The sequence below is a fragment of the Pan paniscus genome, chromosome 20 (genome assembly GCF_029289425.2).
Source record: "Pan paniscus chromosome 20, NHGRI_mPanPan1-v2.0_pri, whole genome shotgun sequence".
NCBI lineage: Eukaryota > Metazoa > Chordata > Mammalia > Primates > Hominidae > Pan > Pan paniscus.
The window spans coordinates 45,237,593-45,259,527 of NC_073269.2; the positions used below are offsets into that span (position 1 = coordinate 45,237,593).

Sequence of the window (21,935 nt, forward strand, 5' to 3'; positions counted from 1 at the left end):
TTCCCCCTATGGGCCTCGGTTTCCTCCCTTGGAAAATGGCACTGATGATAATGCTGACTGCACCTGATCATGTTTTTGGCCACATAAGATTTAAGAAGTGGGGCCAGGTGCAGTGGCTCATGCCTGTAATCTCAACACTTTGGGAGGCCGAGGTGGGCTGACCGCTTGAGGTCAGGAGTTTGAGACCAGCCTGGCCAACATGGTGAAACCCTGTCTCTACTAAAAATACAAAAATTACCTGGGCATGGTGGCATGTGCCTGTAATCTCAGCTACTCAGGAGGCTGAGGCAGGAGACTCGCTTGAACCTGGGAGGTGGAGGTTGCAGTGAGCCGAGATCAGCACCACTGCACTGCAGCCTGGGTGACAGAGTGAGACTCTGTCTCAAAAAAAGAAAAAAGAAAAAACGATGTTGATATCATTGGGCTCTGGAGCCCAGCACTGCTCCAAGCCCTGCCTCCCCTACTTACTGGCTGGGTGACCTTGGGCAGGTCGTTTACACTCTGAGCCTGGACCAAATGGTGCTGATAAGGGTGCATGCCTGAGAGCTGTTTGGCGCATCATAGCTGTCTCCGAGTTCCTCTTGGCGCTCAACACACAGCCTCCTGAGGGTCTCCTGATTGTAAACATGAGGCCACAAGGTCTTTTAGGATCAGAGCTGGTGGCAGATAAGTGCACTGATTACAGATGAAAATTGCCCATCCCCTCATATTTGGCACCAGTTTTATTGAGCTAGTTTGTTGGCCATGCCTAGCTGAGAAATAGAGAAGTGGAGGGAGATGGGGGGATGGGAGAGCTTTTCCTCATGGCACACTCTGCTCCAGGAGTCTGTATACAGGAGTGTGGAGAAAAGGAAGTGTTACCTTGCAGGAAGTTGCCCCCAAAGCAAGGGCAGGAGGTGGGGGTGGGGGACTTGGCCTCTGATGGAATTCTGGAATTCTGATGAGAGAGGTGCTAGCCTGACCCGAACAGGAGATGCTGACGGGCAGTGCTGGGCATGTTGCACAGAGATGACTAGTTACACAGCCCCGTGGCGGGATCCCAGAGTGCCGAGACCAGCTGGGTCGTGGAGACCCTAACCCAGCGGTGCTAGAGGAATTAAAGACACACACCCAGAAATACAGGGTGTGGAGTGGGAAATCAGGGGTCTCACAACCTTCAGAGCTGAGAGCCTCGAACAGAGATTTACACACATATTTATTGACAGCAAGCCAGTGATAAGCATTATTTCTATAGATTATAGATTAACTAAAAGCATTTCTTATGAAATAAAGGGATGTGCCAAAATAAACGGATGGGCTCTGGCTAGTTATCTGCAGCAGGAACATGTCCTTAAGGCACAGATCACTCATGCTATTGTTTGTGGTACAGGAACCCCTTTAAGCCGTTTTCCGTCCTGGGTGAGCCAGGTGTTCCTTGCCCTCATTCCGGTAAACCCATGACCTTCAGGGTGGGGGTCATGGCCATCATGAACATGTCACAGTGCTGCAGAGATTTTGTTTATGGCCAGTTTTGGGGGCCTGTTCCCAACACCAGAGATTTCCCCAAACAGCAGATGACTTTGTTAGTCTCAAGGACAGACTGCCTCACCGGACCTCTGCTCCCTGCCCACGATCATTACCCCCAAAACATGCCGGCAAGTCTCTGCTCCCTGCGTCGGCAGAGGGATTTATAAGCCCTCTCTTATAAATCCTGGTTTAGCATTTGTTTTGTGACTGAGTCCACCGAGATCCTTGCAGGAGAAGAAAATTTGCAGGCAAATGAACTAAATGTCTCTTCCTGACACTCCCCTTCTGGGGGGCTGAGGAAGCTGTGAACAGCCTGGTTTGTCACACAGCACGATGGCCACCACACTGAAGCAGCAGCAAGCAGATTCGTGGAAGGTGTGCTGAGAACCAGCCACCTGGGAGCCCTACTGTCCCTGGGTATCCTCTGGCTTCTGGCTGCAAAGCTGGTCTTTTTTTTTTTTTTTCATTGATATAGGGTCTTGCTTTCTCACCCAGGCTGGAGTGGTGGTGAAATCACGGCTCACTGCAGCCTCAACCTCCTGGTCTCAGGCAATCCTCCCACCCAAGCCTCCTGAGTAGCTGGGACTACAGGCGGCACCACCATGCCTGGCTAATTTTTTAAAAATTATTTGTGGAGACGGTTTCACTATGTTGCCCAGGCTGGTCTTGAACTCCCGAGCTCCAGTGATCCTCCCACCTCGGCCTCCTGAAGTGCTGGGATTCCACAGGTGTGAGCCACTGCACCTGGCTGCAAGTCTGGTCTTGACTGACAACGTCAGGCAGTAGTCCAGTCGCTAGGACAGACGGATCCTGACCCTCACACTGGAGTGGGTCACAAGGGCGCCGTAGTGCCCCACCCAGGAACTCACGTCTCTCCCGTACTGCTCAAAAGATACGTAGCGGATGCCCTTGCCAAAGTTGGTGAAGACGTGGGAGACCTGCAGGGGGAAGGGGAGTGAGAGGGTGAGGGCCTGCGGGCCCCTTCTCTTCCTCCACTTCAACAGATAGGCCCGAAGGACTGAGGAGGTGCCAGTCCTGCGCTAGGTGCTGGGGACGGAGCAGTGAATAAAACCGGAAAAGGACCTCGCGCTGGTGTCAGTGCCATTCTAGCAGGGGGCCCGGACATTGGAGATAGGTGGGGGTGAGGGGCCAGGGGCATTCTGCCAGGAAGGTGGCAGGAATGTGAGTAGAGTGAGTTAGCAAAGGCCCCACAGAGGTGACACCTGAAGGAGGAGAGGGAGCCAGGAGGGGCTCTGGAGGGTGTCCCAGGCAGCAGGAACGGCCTGCGCAAAGGCCCTGAGTTGGAGAATGCCTGGAGCTGAGTGAGGGGAGAAGTAAGAGAGGGGTCAGGGAGGTCATGGGCAGATCATGGCCTTGTGGGCCACAGGAGGACTTTGGCTTTTTTTTTTTTTTCCAATTTAAAAAAGTTGAGATAAAATTTTCGTAAAACAAACTTTTTATTTATTTATTTATTTTTGAGATGGAGTCTCACTCTGTCGCCCAGGCTGGAGTACAGTGGCATGATTTTGGCTCAATGCAACCTCCACCTCGCAGGTTCAAGCGATTCTCCTGTCTCAGCCTCCCGAGTAGCTGGGATTACAGGCGCGCACCACCATGCCCAGCTAATTTTTGTATTTTTAGTAGAGACGGGGGTTTTGCCATGTTGGTCAGGCTGGTCTTGAACTCCTGACCTCAGGTGATCCACCCGCCATGGTCTTCCAAAGTGCTGGGATTACAGGTGTGAGCCACTGCGCCCAGCCAAAATTCACCATTTTATTTTATTTATTTATTTTGAGGCCAAGACTCGCTCCATCGCCCAGGCTGGAGTGCAGTGGCATAATCTCAGCTCACTGCAACCTCCACCTCCCCCGGTTCAATAAATTCTCCCGCCTCAGTCTCCCCAGAAGCTGGGATTACAGACGCCCATCACCGTGCCTGGCTAATTTGTGTATTTTTAGTAGAGACGGGGTTTCACTGTGTTGGCAGGCTGGTGTTGAACTCCTGCCCTCAAGTGATCTGTCCGCCCTGACCTCCCAAAGTGCTGAGATTACAGGCATGAGCCACCACACCCGGCCCAAAATTCATTTTTTAAAGTGTACAATTCAGTGGTTTTTAGTTGATTCACGATATTATGCAGCCATCACCACTACCTAATTCCCATCACCCCAGGAAAAAACTCTGCATCCATGAGTTGTCATTTCCAAGACCTCCCTCCCCCAGCCCCTGGCAGTCGCCAATCTTCTTAGTGTACATTTCATATATGTGGAATCATACAGTATTTGTCATTTCATGTCTGGCCACTTTCAGCATCATGTTTTCAAAGTTTATCCACGTTGCAGTGTGAATTGATGCTTCATTTCTTTTCCGTGGCTGCATAACTTTGGCTTTTACTGTGAGATGTAGCCACAGGAGCATTACAAGCAGTGAGACTTCTGATCTGACTCATTATTATTATTATTATTTTTAGTTAGGGTCTCAGTCTGTTGCCCTGGCTGGAGTGCAGTGGGACCAACTGGGCTCCAACCATCCTCCCACCTCAGCCTCCTGAGTAGCTGAGACTGCAGGTGCAAGTCACCATGCCCGTCTAATTTTTAATTTCTTTGTAGAGATGGAGGTCTCGCTATATTGCCCAGGCTGGCCTCAAACTCCTGCCCTCAAGCTGTCCTCCCATCTTGGCCTCCTAAAGTGGTGGGATTACAGGTATGAGCCACCGTGCCCAGCCGAAACATTTACTTTGGTAACTGAGGTGTGAGGATCAAGACAGCATAGTCTTGGTGCCAGATTGGTCTTGAGTCCAGCTCTGCACTGGACCAGTCACATAACCTCCCTGTGCCTCTGTTTCCTCAACTCTAGAATGGAGATAGGATTTTGCTTCACTGCTGCATTTCCAGCACATAGAGTGGTGCCCAGCACACAGTAGGTGCTCAATCAGTGTTTGTTGAACATTAAGGGGTTTTGCTAATGAAATGAATCGATATGTAAGCGTCTTGACACAGGGCTTGGGATGTAAGAAGGGCTCAATACTTCTTAGCTGTTATGATTATAGATATCCAGGAGTGACAGAAGGGAAACCGAGCAGACGAGAGGCTGGGCGTGTGTGCCTTTAGCGGGTCGGGGGGAGCTGGAAGCTAGTCTGGACCCACCTGTCGGCAGCCCCTCTCAGTCCACTGAAGGACCGGGTCAGGTGAGGCTGAGAACTTGACCACTTCCTTTTCATACACATCCAGAAGGCGGACCCGGAGCTGGTAGACGCAGCCGCAGTTCTCTCGAGCGCCCCACCTGCCAGGCAGCAGTCAGCCTCTATGCCCCCGTCACCCAGCCAGCTCTCTGGGTTTCGGGGCGGGAGGCTGAGGGCTGGCTCCATCTTGATGAAGGTCCTGCACATCTGGACCACATTTGGAGACGTCCTGGCCTGGGAACCTCTAGGGGAGGAGCCTTGGTGGTTCTGGGGTGGAACCAGAGCCTGGGGGAGGAGCCTGGGTGGTCCTGGCGTGGAGCCAGAGCCTGGGGGAGGAGCCTGGGTGGTCCTGGGGTGGAGCCAGAGCCTGGGGGAGGAGCCTGGGTGACCCTGGGGTGGAGCCAGAGCCTGGGGGAGGAGTCTGGGTGGTCCTGGGGGAGGAGTCTGGGTGGTCCTGGGGTGCAGCCAGAGCAGGGGAGGAGCCTGGGTGGTCCTGGGGGAGGAGCCTGGGTGGTCCTGGGGTGGAACCAGAGCCTGGGGGAGGGGCCTGGGTGGTCCTGGGGGAGGAGCCTGGGTGGTCCTGGGGTGGAACCAGAACCTGGAGGAGAAGCCTGGGTGACCCTGGGGTGGAGCCAGAGCCTGGGGGAGGAGTCTGGGTGGTCATGGGGTGGAGCCAGAGCAGGGGAGGAGCCTGGGTGGTCCTGGGGGAGGAGTCTGGGTGGTCCTGTGGTTGATTCTGGAGGCTTTTGGGTAGGTAGTTGGGGGACGGGAAAGGATGCTCTGGGGAAGAACCACAATGCAGGGCAGGTGCCCGATGACTTCAGGGAAGAGCCAGAGCCCCAGGGAAGAGCCAGAGCCCCAGATTTTCTATGGAAGAGCCACAGCCTGAAGGAGGAGCTGGAATGCTTTGGGGCAGAACCTGGGTGTTTTGGGAAGAAGGCATTCATCCTAAGCCTGTAGGCTCTGAAGCCAGTCCTGTCCCAACTATGCTCCCTGAGCCTCAGCTCACAGGGCACCATGCTCCCACCCCTTCAGAGACCCTGGGCATCCACAAGGTGGTCAGGGGAGGTGTCTCGTTTCAGAGGGGTATCAAGCCAGTCAGTGGCCCCCTGTGGACCACCCCAGCCTGCTGGGATGAGGGTGGGCAGGAGTGCAGAGTGGGGGCTCTGGCTTCTCCAAAGCTCTACCTTCCCCGGCTCTGCATCACTTCCCCTCTCAGCCTCATCACAAAGGGTGCACAGTGACAGCCGCTACCCGTGGGGTTGATGGGGCGGGAAATGAGCCCCTGCTGCAGAGCCGCTGCCAAGCCTGCTGCTGCTCTGGGGCAGGGTGCCGCTCCTCACTCACCAGTCAGCCACACAGATCTCAATCTGGGCGCTGTCCAGCAGCTCCTGCCACACCCCTTCCATCACCAGGTCCACAAGCTGCCTCTTGGAGCACCATCTGGGAAGGAGAGATGGCAGGGGGCAGGGCAAATAGTCCTGGCATTCAAGTCACAGTCAGAAACCACCTCCTCCAAGAAGTCTCCCTTGATAACCCTCTCTAAAGCAGCCCTCAGGGTTTGCTCTAGCAGACCTGAAGATGCATGATGGGCTACACATCTCTCCTTGGCCTCTTGGAGTCCCTTTGCCATTCTCCACCCTGCTGCGGGCTCCAGGCAGCTGACCTCTATGAAAGCCTGACCCTCATCTTTGTGGGACAGGACATGACTACAAATGAAGGCCACATACTAGACATGTGAGCGGGGAGCTCTGTGGCCTCCTAAAGTGCGAGGGCCCCGGGTCTAAAGCTGGACGGCCTTGTCTCTGTCACCCATTGCTTCCTGTTGGATCAGCCAATGGGATGCTCCGGCAGGGGATGGAAGTGAAAGAGGTGACTAAAATCAGGGTATTTATCCTCTTAGGTCCTTCTCAAGGGACTGCCTTGTTCCCCAAGGAAAAAGCAAAGCTCCATGGCACTGTCTCCTCATTTTCCAGTAACTGTTTCCTCCCCTCACCTCTAGCAGTCTAGGGGTGGTAACGTTCCTTTCCTAACTGTTACTAGCTCAGGGGCTCCTGCCTACAACTTTGTAAACAGTCCTTCTCCTCAAACTAGAATGTGCCATAATAACATAAATTGCGCAGTATTGGTGGAAGGATGGGTAAGTTGAGCAATGGAATAGAACAAAGTGCCAGGAACCGGCTGAGTGCGGTGGCTTAGACCTGTAATCCCAGCACTTTGAGAGCCCGAGGCAGGCAGATCACCGGAGGTCAGGAGTTAGAGATGAGCCTGGTCAATATGGTGAAACCTCTTCTCTACAAAAAATACAAAAATTAGCCAGGCATGGTGGCGCACCTCTGTAGTCACAGCTATTTGGGAGGCTGAGGCAGGAGAATCATTGGAACCCAGGGAGGCAGAGGCTGCAGTGAGCCAAGATTGCGCCACTGCACTCTAGACTGGGCAACAAAATGAGACTCTATCTCAAAAAACAAAAACAAAAACAAAAAAAACAGAGTGCCAGGGACAGACGTAGGTATACACAGAAACTTCATAAACTGTAGAGGTGGCACCATCATTCCATGGAGAACAGATTCTCATTTTTTTTTTTCTTTTGAGTCAAGGTCTTATTCTGTTGCCAGGCTGGAGTGCAGTGGCATGATCCTAGGCTCACTGCAACCTCGAACTCCTGGGCTCAAGAGATCCTCCCACTTCGGCCTCCCAAAGTGCTGGGATTACAGCTATGAGCCACCGTGCCCGGCCTTCAGTTTCCTGTTATAAAGTGGGGGCAATAACAGTATCTATGTCACAGGGTTGTTGCCAGAATTATATGTAAAGTGTCTAGTATAGAGTAACTCCTTGTGGAGGCAAAAGTGACTCCATCTTGGGTGCTAATCTGCCATGTTCCCTTTTTTTTTTTTTTTTTTGAGACAGAGTCTCACTCTGTCGCCCAGGCTGGAGTGCAGTGGTGCAATCTCGGCTCACTGCAACATTTGCCTCCCGGGTTCAAGCGATTCTCCTGCCTCAGCCTCCACGTCCAGCTAATTTTTGTCTTTTTAGTAGAGACGGGGTTTCCCCCTGTTGGCCAGGCTGGTCTCGCACTCCTGACCTAAAGTGATCTGCCCAGCTCGGGCTCTCAAAGTGCTGGGATTACAGGCGAGAGCCACCGTGCCCGGCCCAAAACCCTGTCTTTAGATCAAAGCTGTCTTGCTGTTGTCTCACAAACTGCAGGCGATGATGCACAGAGCATTGCTGCCTGTGGTTGCTAACCTTCCTGATCTTTCCTTGTATCCCTGGCATATGAAACAGTACCCTCAACAAGTATTTGTTGATTGATGGAATGAATCAATGAATAAATAAATGGGGGAAGGAGAGGGTGAAGGTGACGATGAGGACAGTGTGGGGGGTAGGGTCCCTTTCTTTGGGGCCCTTGCCCCAGGGATCAGGGCCTCTCACTTGGGCCACTCACTCGAAAGAGGTCACGAAGCAGGTCTGCGAAGGAGCCCCAGGCACCGGTGTTAGGTTCTTTTCTATGGCCCAGCCGTTCCCGCCATGCTCCACCTCCCAGCCTCTGAAGCCCTCTGTGGGAAAACAAGAGTTGAACATATGGTTCACCTGCCAGCCTGCCCAGAAGAGACCCCGCAACCACCCAGCTTGTGCTGTCCACCAGCCTCTCCCTCTTGTGCTCCAATCCTCCCTGGTTTCTCCTACCGACTCCTCCTCCCATTATTCTGTATTCCTGGTCCTACCCCACAACTGTGACTCTCAGCCGTGCCCATCCACTCAGCTTCTCTTCAGCCACCCTTACTTGCTCTTTCTCCTTCAGTCCTGCTCTTCATTGTGTGTGTGAGAGACAGGGTCTCACTCTGTCGCCCAGGCTGGAGTGCAGTGGCTCCATCATAGCTCACTGCAGCCTCAAACTCCTGGGCTCCAGCGATCCTCCCACATCAGCCTCCAGAGTAGCTAGGACCACAGGTGCATGCCACCACGCCTGGCTAATTTAATTTTTTAATTTTTTTTTGAGATGGAGTTTCAATCTTGCTGCCCAGGCTGGAGTGCAATGGCATGATCTCAGCCCACTGTAACCTCCGCCTCCCAGGTTCAAGCAATTTTCCTGCCTCAGCCTCCCAAGTAGCTGGGATTACAGGCGTGCACCACCACACCTGGCTAATTTTGTATTTTAGTAGAGATGGGGTTTCACCATGTTGGTCAGGCTGGTCTTGAACTCCTGACCTCAAGTGATCTGCCCCCTCGGGCCTCCCAAAGTGCTGGGATTACAGGCGTGAGCCACTGCACCTGGACTAATTTTTAAATTTTTTAGAGACAGAGTCTCACTTTGTTGTTCAGGCTGGTCTCAAACTCCTGGCCTCAAGTGATCCTCCCACCATAGACTCCCAAAATGCTGGGATTACAGGCGTGAGCTACTGCACCCCACCATTTTTTTTTTTTGAGACAAGGTCTCTGTCACCCAGGCTGTAGTGCAATGGCATGATCATAGCTCACTGCAGCCTTGAACTCCTTGGGCTTAAGCGATCCTCCTGCCTTGGCCTCCCAAAGCATTGCCATTCCCACCGCGCCTGGCCCCTGTCCTGTTCTGCATCTCCTCTGCATACCAAACTACTTGCTTTCTCCCCCGGTCCAGCCAGGGTCTTCCTGCCTTGCCCCGCCCACTCGTTCGGATTCCCGGCTCCACCTTCTCCAGCCCCGCCCACCGGGCCTACCGCCCAGTCACTGCGTCCCTCAGCCCCGCCCCCTGGCTCCTCCAGCGGTCTAGCCAATTGGCTACATCTCTCAGACTCTGTCCCGGCCCCGCCCCCGCCTCGCTCGCCCCGCCCCCCTCAGCCTACTGGGCCCCGCCCCCGTCACCCACGCTCTCCACAGGAGTTGAAGATGAGATTGCGGCCGAAGGGCGCGCGCAGACAGTAGCGCGCCAGGGCGCACAGCGGGAACTCCTCCTTGTCTTCGTTGCTGGGCAGGCAGCGTTGAGCCACTGCGTAGAGTGCGCGGCCCTCGGCGCTGCGGTCGCGGGCCAGCTGCAGCAGCCACACAGTGGGCCCGTCCACTATGTCGCGCCAGGCGCGGCACACTGGGCGGCATCGCGTGACCAAGGAGCGTGGCGGCACGTGGCTCAGCACCTGCACCAGCAGCTCCGGGGGCAGCGCGTCCAGGGCCAGGGACGGGTCCGCCGGCAGCCGTCGCCGCGATAGCCGGGCGCCCATCTCCAGCAGCCAGAGTCCTGCAGGTCGAGAGGGGTCGGTAGGCGGGTCAGCGCAGCCAGGCCACCCCCTCCCTACCTTGCCCCCCAGGGCGCAAGGCCCCGGTCCATGGGCAACCAGGGACCCATTTCCCTCTCTGATCCTAGGCCTCTCCCAATCTTCCCCACTTGGGTAAAAGACCCCTGGTCTGACTCTGACCCCCGTCAGGACCGCTGATCACGGCTTCCGTCTGGCGTTCACTTGTGTCAGGCTAAGCGCTTCACGTATATGACCAGTGGAATGGCAAAAGAACTAACATAACTAACCCCATTTTTGTTTAAGGGGACTTTACCCATTCCTGCACATGGCTAGGTTAATTTTAGACCGCTGAGATAATATGCAAAAACAGCAATCATGTAGTTTTTAAAACTAACTCTGGGATTAAAGAAGTATGTAAACAACTATGTTTTGTCAAAGATTTTTTTTTTTTTTGAGACACAGTCTTGCTCTGTTGCCCAGGCTAGAGTGTGCAGTGGCACGATCTTGGCACATTGCAACCTCCACTTCCTGGGTTCAAGCAATTCTCCTGCCTCAGCCTCCCGAGTAGCTGGAACTACAGGTGCCTGCCACCACGCCCGGCTAATTTTTGTATTTTTAGTAGAGACGGGGTTTCACCATCTTGGCCAGGCTGGTCTCGAACTCCTGACTTCGTGATCCACCCACTTCGGCCTCTCAAAGTGCTGGGATTACAGGTGTGAGCCACCACGCCCAGCCTGTTTTTTCAAAGATTTATAGGGGCATTGTGACCCAACCAAGGACAAAGAAGTCACCAACCTCCTCGGACCCTAGCTGGCACTCAGATGTCTGCAGTGGTCACCTCCTTATTTTTATTACTTTTTTATGGAGCTAGAAACCAGGACTATAGCCTCTACCTCCTGGGCTCGAGTGATCCTCCTGCCTCAGCCTCCCAAGTAGCTGGGACTATAGGTGCATGCCACTATGCCCAGCTAGTTTTTTATTTTATTTATTGTTTTGTAGAGATGGGGTCTCACTACATTGCCCTGGCTGGTCTTGAACTCCTGGGTTCAAGTGATCCTCCTGCCTCAGCCTCCCAAAGTGCTGGAATTGGTATGAGTCACTGCGCCTGGCCTGTTGGTCACCTCTTGATCACAATGCCCTTCTCTTCCCTCTGCCCCTAAAAAAAAAAATTGTACTGATTTAAGATGGTACTTTAGGATGATAGTCCACTGTGTTCTCGGTTTGCTGGCTCTCCAAATAAACTTGCTTTTCCTCCCACCAACTGTCATCTCTCTTGAGTCTGGCTTTCTATTTTTTTTTTTTTTTTTTTGAGGCAGCCTCACTCTGTCACCCAGGCTGGAATGCAGTGGCCCGTCTCGGCTCACTGCAACCTCTGTCTCCCAGGTTCAAGTGATTCTCCTGCCTCAGCCTCCCGAGTAGCTGGGACTACAGGAATGCACCACCACACCTGGCTAATTTTTGTATCTTTAGGAGAGACAGTTTCACCATGTTGGCCATGCTAGTCTCGAACTCCGGACCTCAGGTGATCCACCCACCTCGGCCTCCCGAAGTGCTGGGATTATAGGCTTGAGCCACCGCGCTTGGCCCGAGTTTGGCTTTCTTTTCTGAAACTGAGTCTTACTCTGTTGCCCAGGCTGGAGTGCAGTGGCACAATCTTGGCTCACTGCGACCTCCGCCTCCCGGGTTCAAGCGATTCTCCTGCCTCAGCCTCCCAAGTAGCTGGAATTACAGATGTGTGCCACCACACCGAGCCAGTAATTTCTGTAGTAGAGATGGGGTTTCACCATGTTGGCCGGCTGGTCTCAAACTCCTGACCTCAAGTGGTCCACCTGTCTCAGCTTCCCAAAATGCTGGGATTTCAGGCGTGAGCCACCACGCCTGGCCTGAGTTTGGCTTTTGAGTGTTGAGCGGCCAAACCTCGGTTGGGTTACAGACCCACAAGGAAACCCACTGCGGAAGAAACCATTTCTACCCCATACCCCAATGTGTTCCAGCTACTGTGAGCTTTGGAACCCATGACCCATCTTCAACAAAACCTCTTCTTGCCTCAGTTACTTCTCTGAACATTCCTACCACCTTCTTGCTCTAACTGGAACCCAGCTCTCCTGTGGGCCTTCCAAGTGGGGAGGTCTCCGTGCTCCTGGGAGCTACTTCCTGACCATTCTCCCTCCACCCTCCCCAAAACCCCCAGCGATGAATCTCATCACTACCTTGCTTCGTGCGTCATCTGCTGACCCAGATCATGACTCCTCTCTTCTCCCTAATTTTAGCTCTGGGCTCACGGCCGCTCCCGCTGCTCTTAGCATCATTCTCAGTGATTTCTATAACCAGATAGTTCTTCCGCAGCCCCAACCTCTCTGTTCCCTGACCTCTCTCTAGTGACTTTTTCCTTCCCCAACATCTCCCTCTCGTGGTCAAACCCAGACCTTGTTTGAATAACAGCAGCCTCTTCAGAACCTCAATCTCACACACTCACTCTCCACCCATCACTTTTTCTTTCCACCTCATTCCCTCCAGTGCCCCACTCGCATGATCCTTCCAACCCACTGTGATCTCCCATCTGTTGTCCCTTTCATTTTTTACTCCCCCTCACCCTCCTATGCCCTCATTTCTTCCTTAGCCAGCTTAAATTCCATGGTTAATCATTAAAAACATTCTTGACCTGGCACGCTGGCTCATGCCTGTAATTCCAGCACTTTGGGAGGGCAAGGTGGGAGGACTGCTTGAGGCCAGGAGTTTGAGATCAGCCTGGGCAACACAGCGAGACTCCACCTGTACAAAAAATAAAATGAAAAAATTAGCCGGGTGTGGTGGTGCACACCTGTAGTCCCAGCTACTCCAGAGGTTAAGGTGGGATGATCGCTGGAGCCCGGGAGTTGGAGGCTGCAGTGAGCTATGATTGTGCCACTGTACTCCAGCCTGGGCAACAAAGCGAGACCCTGTCTCTAAATAAAATAAAAAGAATAGCCAAAAAAGTGGGGCTGTAGCTAGAAGGGGAGGTGAAGTCAAGAGAGGGTTTGGGCTGGGCACGGTGGCTCACACCTGTAATCCCAGCACTTTGGGAGGCCGAGGTGGGCAGATCACTTGAGGTCAGTAGTTTGAGACCAGCCTGGCTAACATAGTGAAACCCCATCTCTACTAAAAATACAAAAATTAGCTGGGTGTGGTGGCGCACCTGTAATCCCAGCTACTCGGGAGGCCAAGGCAGGAGAATTGCTTGAACCCAGGAGGCAGAGGTTGCAATGAGCTGAGATCGCACCACTGCACTCCAGCCTGGGCGGCAAAGTGAGACCCTGTCTCAAAACAAAACAAAAACAAAAACAAAAAAAGAGAGAGGGTTTGTTTTGAGATGGGAGACAGGACGCTGTGTGGGCTAACAGGAGATCCAGTGCATGGGGGAAACTGAATGAGCAGCAGAGAGAGGTGAGAACCAGGGACGGTGGCTGGAAGTGGGCGGGAAGGTGGGAGCAGGTGATGGGACAGTCACAGCAGGAGAACGGGTGTGGGCAAGGGTGCAGGTAGGTGGTAGAGGCGGGGGTGGCTGTGGAAGTTCACTTCTCATCTCTTGCATTTTCTCTGCAAAATAAGAAGCCAAGGGAGAGTGAAAGCCAAGGAGGTGTTGGAAAGGATTAGAGGAGAAGGGAAAAGGTGTGAATTAGTTGTCTAGAAGACAGGAGGAAGGAGGGGATCAGAGAAATGTCATATGGCTGCCAGGCAGCATTGGGGTCCGCCTGAGGGTCAAGTTCACAGACTTGAAATTAGCCTGGCCAGGGGGCTGTGTTGTTTTTTAGCTCACTCAAGCTGTGTGGGTGCAGGCACGGCAGAGAGGAAGGCTGGATTTAACCAGGGTCTCATGCAGGAGGAAGCCAAAGCGGGCAAGGGTGTGTGCAGAGAATGTGTTATTTTTTATTTATCTACTTTTTTGAGATGGAGTCTCGCTCTGTCGCCTAGGCTGGAGTGCAGTGGCGCGATTTCAGCTCACTGCAACCTCCACCTCCTGGGTTCAAGCGATTCTCCTACCTCAGCTTCCCAAGTAGCTGGGATTACAGGCCTCTGCCACCACGCCTGGCTAATTTTTATATTTTTAGTAGAGACAGGGTTTCACCATGTTGGCCAGGCTGGTCTCGAACTCCCGAACTCAGGTAATCCACCTGCCTCAGCCTCCCAAAGTGCTAGGATTACAGGTGTGAGCCACTGCGCCGGGCCGAGAATGTGTGTGTTTTTTTTTTTTTTTTTTTTTGAGACAGAGTTTCACTCTTGTTGCCCAGGCTGGAGTGCAATGGCGCGATCTCAGCTCACTGCAGCCTTCACCTCCCAGGTTTAAGCAATTCTCCTGCCTCAGCCTCCTGAGTAGCTGGGATTATAGGCGCCCGCCACCACACCTGGCTAATTTTTATATTTTTAGTAGAGACAGGGTTTCACCATGTTGGCCAGGCTGTTCTCAAACTCCTGACCTCAGGTGATCCGCCCACCTCAGCCTCCCAAGGTGTTGGGATTAACAGGCGTGAGCCACTGCGCCTGGCCTGAGAATGTGTTATTTATTATTATTATTATTATTATTATTATTATTTTTGAGACGGAGTCTTGCTCTGTTGCCCAGCCTGGAGTGCAGTGGTGCGATGTCGGCTCACTGCAAGCTCCGCCTCCTGGGTTCACGCCATTCTCCTGCCTCAGCCTCCCGGGTAACTGAGACTACAGGCGCCCGCCACCATGCCCAGCTAATTTTTTTGTATTTTTAGTAGAGACGGGGTTTCACCATGTTAACCAGGATGGTCTCGATCTCCTAACCTCATGATCCGCCCGCCTCGGCCTCCCAAAGTGCTGGGATCACAGGCGTGAGCCACTGCAACTGGCCTTTTATTTTTATTTTTGAGACAGGGTCTTGCTTTTTCACTCGGGTGGGAGTGCAGTGGTGTGATCACGGCTCACTGCAGCCTCAACCTCCCAGGCTCAAGTGATCCTCCCACCTCAGCCTCCCAAACTGCTGGGATTAGAGGCATGAGTCACCGCATGCAGCGTCTTTGTTTCTCTTTGTGGTAAAACTTCTCAAAAGAGCTGTCTACCCAGTATTTTCTGCTTCCATTCTTTCTAAAACATTTTCTTTCTTTCTTTCTTTCTTTTTTTTGAGACAGAGTCTCCCTCTGTCACCCAGACTGGAGTGCAGTGGCACAATCTCAGCTCACTGCAACCTCTGGCTCCCAGGTTCAAGTGATTCTCGTGCCTCAGCCTCCTGATTAGCTGGGACTACAGGTGCGTGCCACCAGGCCTTGCTAATTTTTGTATCGTTAGTAGAGACAGGGTTTCACCATGTTGCCCAGGCTGGTCTTAAACTCTTGGGCTCAAAGGCTCCTGCTGCCTTGGCCTCCCAAAGTGCTGGGATTGTAGGTGTGAGCCACTGTGCTCGGCTCCAGCTCCACTTCTTGCTATAAATTATATGACCAATGGCAAGTCACTTAATCTCTTTATACCTCAGTTTCCCTTTCTGAAAATGGGGCTGCTAACAGTGCCTCCATCATAGGGCTGTTGTGAGGATGAAATGAGTATTTTAAAGCACTTAGGAAAAGCCCCTGTAGGCTCCTAAATAAGAGTGATATTAATTTAATATTAGTCCAGGCATGGTGGCTCACACCTGTAATCCCAGCACTTTGGGAGGCTTAGGTGAGCGGATCACCTGAGGTCGGGAGTTCAAGACCAGCCTGGGCAACATGGTGAAACCCCATCTCTACAAAAAATACAAAAAGTAGCGGAGCGTGGTGGTGGGCACCTGTAATCCCAGCTACTCGGGAGGCTGAGGCAGGAGAATCACTTGAACCCGGGAGGTGGAGGTTGCAGTGAGCTGAGATCGTGCCTCTGCACTCCAGCCTGGGCGACAGACTGAGACTCTGTCTCAAAAAAATAAAAAGATGATGTCAGGAATTTTTGCTACATTCATGGACTACTTGCCTGACACAGGCTTATTTCTTTTTTTTAAGTAAAACCTTAATTTGTTTAAAAATGACAATAGCTGACATTAATTGAGCACTTATTGGGCACATGAAGATAACAAGCATTAGATCATTAAAGCCTCTTAACCAAGGGCACCCTCAAAGGAGAGTTTTGCCCATTAAACAAGATGATAGAATTCATGAGCTGATCCAGCTTAAATGCTCAGCACCGTGGCTTAATAAGGGCCAATAAATGCCGCTAAATGAAAATGTCACAGCTAAAATAGTTGCTGTCAGCCAGGCACAGTGGCTCATGCCTGTAATCCCAGCATTTTGGGAGGCGGAGGTGGGTGGATCACTTGAGGTCAGGAGTTCAAGACCAGCCTGGCCAACATGGTGAAACCTGTCTCTACTAAAAATACAAAAATTAGCCAGGCATGGTCGTGGGAGCCTGTAATCCCAGCTACTCAGGAGGCTGAGGCAGCAGAATCGCTTGAACCTGGGAGGTGGAGGTTGCAGTGAGCCAAGATCATGCCACTGCACACAGCGAGACTCTGCCTCAAAATAAATAAATAAATAAAATAGTTGCTGTCACTTTTTAAAAATGATGTGTCATAATAATGGCAACTAACATAATTTAGTGTTTCACATTAATTTTTAAAATATTAATATTAATTTTCACAGGTGTGAGCCACCATGCCCAGCCTCTGACATCATCTTTATTCCTACTGCAGAAAGAATGAAGCTGTGGAGACAGACTTTACAAAGACCAAGCTGTGCTTTTCTCCAGGTGGTTCTGAGTTGCATTAATAGTTCACTGAGGCCCGGCGCTTGAACCCGCGAGGTGGAGGTTGCAGCGAGCAGAGATCACATCACTCACTGCACTTCAGCCTGGGTGACAGAGCGACTCTGTCTCAAAAATAAATAAATAAATTCCCTAGGTTTATAAACAAGTCTACCAGCCTGCCTGGCATGGGTGTGATGTTCACCAGAGTTTAGTTTCCTGGAGTTCTTCTTAGGAGGAGTTCTTAGTTCCCACTCTTCTTCTTTTTTGTTTTTTTGACACGGAGTCTCACTCTGTCGCCCAGGCTGGAGTGCAGTTGCACGATCTCGGCTCACTGCAACCTCCGCCTCCCGGGTTCAAGCGATTCTCTGCCTCAGCCTCCCGGGTAGCTGGGATTACAGGCACCTGCCACCACGCCTAGCTAATTTTTGTATTTTTAGTAGAGACAGGGTTTCACCATGTTGGCCAGGCTGGTCTCGAACGCCTGACCTTGTGATCCGCCCGCCTAGGCCTCCCAAAGTGCTGGGATTACAGACTTGAGCCACTGCGCCCGGCAGTTCCTATTCTTCTTAGGAGCGTGTTCCCACTGGCAAAAGGAGGATCTCTGGGGCTGGGGGTAGGCCCCTCGCCCAACGAGGACAGCCAGACTTCACCAAGGAGCAGAGATGTTCAAGAAATGTACTGTATGAGCCCTCAGCTATACCACACAAACCATATTAAATGCTTGTATGGGGCCCCAGTGTGGTGGCTTATGCCTGTAATCCCAGCACTTTGGGAGGCAGAGGCAGGAGGATTGCTTGAGCCCAGGAGTCCAAGACCAGCCTAGGCAACATGACGAAACCCTCTCTCTACAAAAGAAATACAAAAAAATTAGTCAGGCATAGTGTCATGCACCTGTAGTCCCAGCTACTTGGGAGCTGACGGGGGAAGGATCACCTGAGCCAGGGAGGTTGAGGCTGTGGTGAATCGTGAAGGGGCCACTGTATTCCAGCCCAGGCAATAGAGTGAGATCCTGTCTCAAAAAAAAAAAAGAAAAAAAAAAAGTTTGTGGCCAGGCACGGTGGCTCATGCCTGTAATCTCAGCACTTTGGGAGACCAAGGTGGGTGGATCACCTGAGGTTAGGGGTTTGAGAGCAGCCTAGCCAACATGGTGAAACCCGTCTCTACTAAAAATACAAAATTAGCCAGGTGTGGTGGCATGCTCCTGTAGTCCCAGCTACTTGGGAGACTAATGGGAGAATCCCTTGAACCCAGGAGATGGAGGTTGTGGTAAGCTGAGATTGTGCCACTGCACTCTAGCCTGGGCAACAGAGTGAAACTGTCTCAAAAAAAAAAAAAAAAAAAAAGGAAAGAGGAAAGAAACACGAAAAGTGGCTCAACAGTCAAAGACAGGCTTATTTTGGAGAATAAGCCTGAGAGGGGCTTCTGGCCAATTTTGGGAAAGGTTGAAAAGTACCCACTGCAAGATTGAATGCCAACTACTGGCTGAGTCACAATAGGACAAGTAGGGCCTAGTACTGCCTGCTTCCAGGGTTTTTGGGAGAGTGTGTGTTTGGAGGAAGGTTACTGGCTGTCAGAGTGACTGGGGAATGCTACTGGTACTCAGCTACCCAAAGGGACCCAGGATGCTACTACAGCAGACTGTATTTTTCAAAAGTGGCTATGAGAACATTTCCTATCTGACATGCTTTTTCAGTTCACCACTGCTCGTGAAGCTGTGGGGTCCACATTTCTCTCCTGGGCACGTGCAGGCTTTTGCAACTGCCTCAACTTTCAGAGCACTGCAGAAGGGAGATTGCTAAGGGATTTCATTCTCTCTCTCTTTCTCTCTCTCTCTTTTTAAGAGACAAAGTCTCACTCTGTCGCCTGGTTGGAGTGTAGTGGCGTGATTATGGCTCACTGAAGCCTCGAACTCCTGGGCTCAAGCGATCCTCCCAACTGAGCCTCCTGAGTAGATGGGACTGCAGACACATGCCACCATGCCCAGCTTAGTTTGTTTTATATTTTTTTTTTCTAGAAGTGAGGGGTCTCCCTATGTTGCCCAGGCTGGTCTCTTCCTGGGCTCAAGTGATCCTGTCGCCTCGGCCTCCCAAAGTGCTGGGATTATAGGTAGGAGCCACTGTGCCCGGCCTGCTAAGGGATTTCTGAGGCTGGATCATAAAAGAGTATGCAGCCTCTGCCTGTCTTTCTTTCTTTTTTCCTTTTTCTTTTCTTTCTTTTTTTTTTTTTTTGAGACGGAGTCTTCCTCTGTTGCCCAGGCTGGAGTGCAATGGCCCTATCTCGGCCCACTGCAATCTCCACCTCCTGGGTTCAAGCAATTGTCCTGCCTCAGCCTCCAGAGTAGCTGGGATTACAGGCACACGCCACCATGCCTAGCTAATTTTTGTATTTTTTTTTTTTTTTAGTAGAGACGGGATTTCACCATGTTGGCCAGGCTGGTCTCGAACTCCTGACCTTGTGATCCGCCCACCTTGGCCTCCCAAAGTGCTGGGATTCATTAGGCTGTGCAATTTGTGCACTTTCTATAAAAGGTTTGCTAAAAATGGGCTGGGTACCATGGCTCATGCATGTCATCCCAGCACTTTGGGAGGCTGAGGTGGGAGGATCGCTTGAACCCGGGGGTTCGAGACCAGCCTGGGCAACATAGTGAAACCCCATCTCTAAAAAAGTAAACATTAAAAAATTAGCTGGACCTGGTGGTGTACACTTGTAGTACCACATACTCGGGAGGCTGAGGTGAGAGGATAGCTTGTGGCCAGGAGTTCAAGGGTACAGTGAGCTATGATTGCACTACTGCATTCCAGCCTGGGTGACAGAGTGAGACTCTGTCTCCAAAAACAAACAGATAAAAAACACCACCACCACCACCAAAACAGAACACATACCCAAAACCCTCAACGTTTGCTAAAAATGATGAAAACAAGAAAAACAGATATGGCAGTCCATGGAAAGGAACAAAAAGATGTCCAAAAACTTTCCTCAAAGCCATCAAACAAAAGATGTTACTATTTTAAAATAGAAGAATCTGTGAAAATGATTAAGAGTTAGCTTATAAGTATCTCCTCAGCAGATTCTCAAATTGTATAGTTTTTTTGAGGCCAGAGACCTTTTTATACTGACTGGAAAATTCTGCACAAAAAATACCTCTGTGAATCATGATACCAGTTTGTTTTTGGTCTGTCCAGAGTATAATTTTGCCAGAGTATATTTATAATAAGCCATTATTCCTTTTTTTTTTTTTTTTATGGCTCTGGGGACTGGGATCAGCTATGCGGTCCTCACTTAGGGAACTTGTGCCTTTGCCGTCAGATGGTGGATGGGGCTGGGTCATCTGAGGCTTCTTCCATCCTAGTCTAGCAGCTGAAGTGAGGAGACCCGAACAGCTGGCGCTCCTTAGACATTTCTCTCTATTTTCACCTGGTCTGTCCAGCTACTTTCGGAAACAAACCAAATAATATCTTTTTTTTTTTTTTTGAGACAGAGTCTCGCTCTGTCCCCCAGGCTGGAGTGCAGTGGCACGATCTCGGCTCACTGTAACCTCCGCCTCCCAGATTCAAGGGATTCTCCTGCCTCAGCCTCTCGAGTAGCTGGGATTACAGGTGCGTGCCACCCACACCGGCTAATTTTTATATTTTTAGTGAAGACAGGGTTTCACATGTTGGCCAGGCTGGTCTTGAACTCCTGACCTCAGGTGAACCACCTGCCTCGGCCTCCCAAAGTGCTGGGACTACAGGCATAAGCCACTGCACCCGGCCACTTTTTTTTTTTTTTTTTTTTTTTTTTTGATATGGAGTCTTGCTCTGTCGCCCAGGCTGGAGTGCAACGGCATGATCTCTGCTCACTGCAACCTCCGCCTCCCAAGTTCAAGCAATTCTCCTGCCTCAGCCTTCTGAGTAACTGGAATCACAGGTGCGCACCACCACACCAGGCTGATTTTTTGTATTTTTAGTAGAGACGGGGTTTCACTGTGTTGGCCAGTCTGGTCTCGAACTCCTGACCTCAAGTGATCCTCCCGCCTTGGCCTCCTAAAGTGTTGGGATTACAGGCGTGAGCCACTGCGCATGGCCCAGATAATATACTTTCATCTTCAAGGTTCATTGTATTGAACAGGTTTTACTAACACAGCAGCAGCCTCAATTAACTGTGTTCATTTTATAAAGTATTATTTTTACTTTATTAGTTACGTTTTATTAATTGTATCTGTTTAAAATGTAGCAATTTTATTTCAATTGATTTTAAATCTTTTTTTTTTTTTTTTTTTTTGAGATGGCGTCTTACTCTGTCACCCAGGCTGGAGTGCAGTAGCATGATCTCAGCTCACTGCAATCTCTTCCTCCCAAGTTCAAGCAATCCTTCTGCCTCAGCTTCCCAAGTAGCTGAGATTACAAGCGTGCGCCACCACACCCAGCTAATTTTTATATTTTCAGTAGTGATGGGATTTCACATGTTAGCTAGGCTGGTCTCAAACTCCTGACCTCAGGTGATCCACCCAACTCGGCCTCCCAAAGTGCTGCGATTACAGGTGTGAGCCACCGCTCCCAGCCGATATGGAACATTTCTATTGCCCCAAAAGGTTTATCCCTTCCCAGCCAACCTCCCCACTCCCACCCAAAGTCAACTACTATTCTGTTTTGTTTTGTTTTTGAGACGTAGTATTGCTCTGTCCTCCAGGCTGGAGTGCAGGGGCGCGATTTCGGCTCACTGCAACCTCCGCCTTCCGGGTTCAAGAGATTTTTTCTACTTCAGCCTCCGGAGTAGCTGGGATTACAGGTGCGCACCACCACACCCGGCTAATTTCTGTATTTTTAGTAGAGACAGGGTTTCACCATGTTGGCCAGGCTGTTCTTGAACTCCTGAACTCAAGTGATCCGTCTGCCTCGGCCTCCCAAAGTGCTGGGATTACAGGCGTGAGCCACCGTGCCCGGTTGCTTTCTGTTACTATAAATTCAATTTTTCTTTTCTATAATTTCACGTAAATGGAATCATATAGAGTGTCGGCTATCAACCTACGACCTCATTGTTCTAAGCTGCGAAACTGGAGTTTGGTTCTAGCCCACCCAGGGACGCTGTTAAAAAAAAAAAAAAAGCTCCGGGAACGGTGGCTTACGCCTGCCTCCTGCCTGGACAACAAGAGCGAAACTTCGTCTCAAAAAAATAAATAAATAAATAAATAAATAATAATTGGAGTTTGGCCCTTTAAATCTTCTTCCTTTGCTGACTGACATGATGCTAAGTTTTTTTCAGTAGAGGGCGCTGGAGAGACGTTGTAGGAGGAAAGGGTTTGGCTTCCAGTTTCCAGACTTGGCTCCTGCAGGGCAGCTACTCCTGCAGCG

At 51.2% G+C, this 21,935-nt stretch overlaps 1 protein-coding gene across 4 annotated transcripts in view; it reads right to left on the reverse strand.

The window, feature by feature from the left end:
- Positions 1–1,178: 1,178 nt before the first annotated feature.
- The window catches only part of FBXO17 (F-box protein 17), a 35,175-nt gene continuing 14,418 nt past the window's right edge, over positions 1,179–21,935 (reverse strand). For 2 of the 4 annotated variants that reach the window (XM_008964652.4, XM_008964654.5), the window contains 5 exons: positions 9,531–9,896; positions 8,130–8,241; positions 6,032–6,127; positions 4,650–4,785; positions 1,179–2,444 (listed from right to left, as the gene is read on the reverse strand). In XM_008964652.4, coding sequence (XP_008962900.1) covers positions 2,301–2,444; positions 4,650–4,785; positions 6,032–6,127; positions 8,130–8,241; positions 9,531–9,879 — 837 coding nt within the window. In that variant the 5' untranslated portion in view covers positions 9,880–9,896 and the 3' untranslated portion in view covers positions 1,179–2,300. Of the gene's footprint in view, positions 2,445–4,649; positions 4,786–5,397; positions 5,604–6,031; positions 6,128–8,129; positions 8,242–9,530; positions 9,897–21,935 lie in introns of those variants that run through there. The other 2 variants (XM_055103592.2, XM_063600252.1) reach the window with 2 other exon arrangements.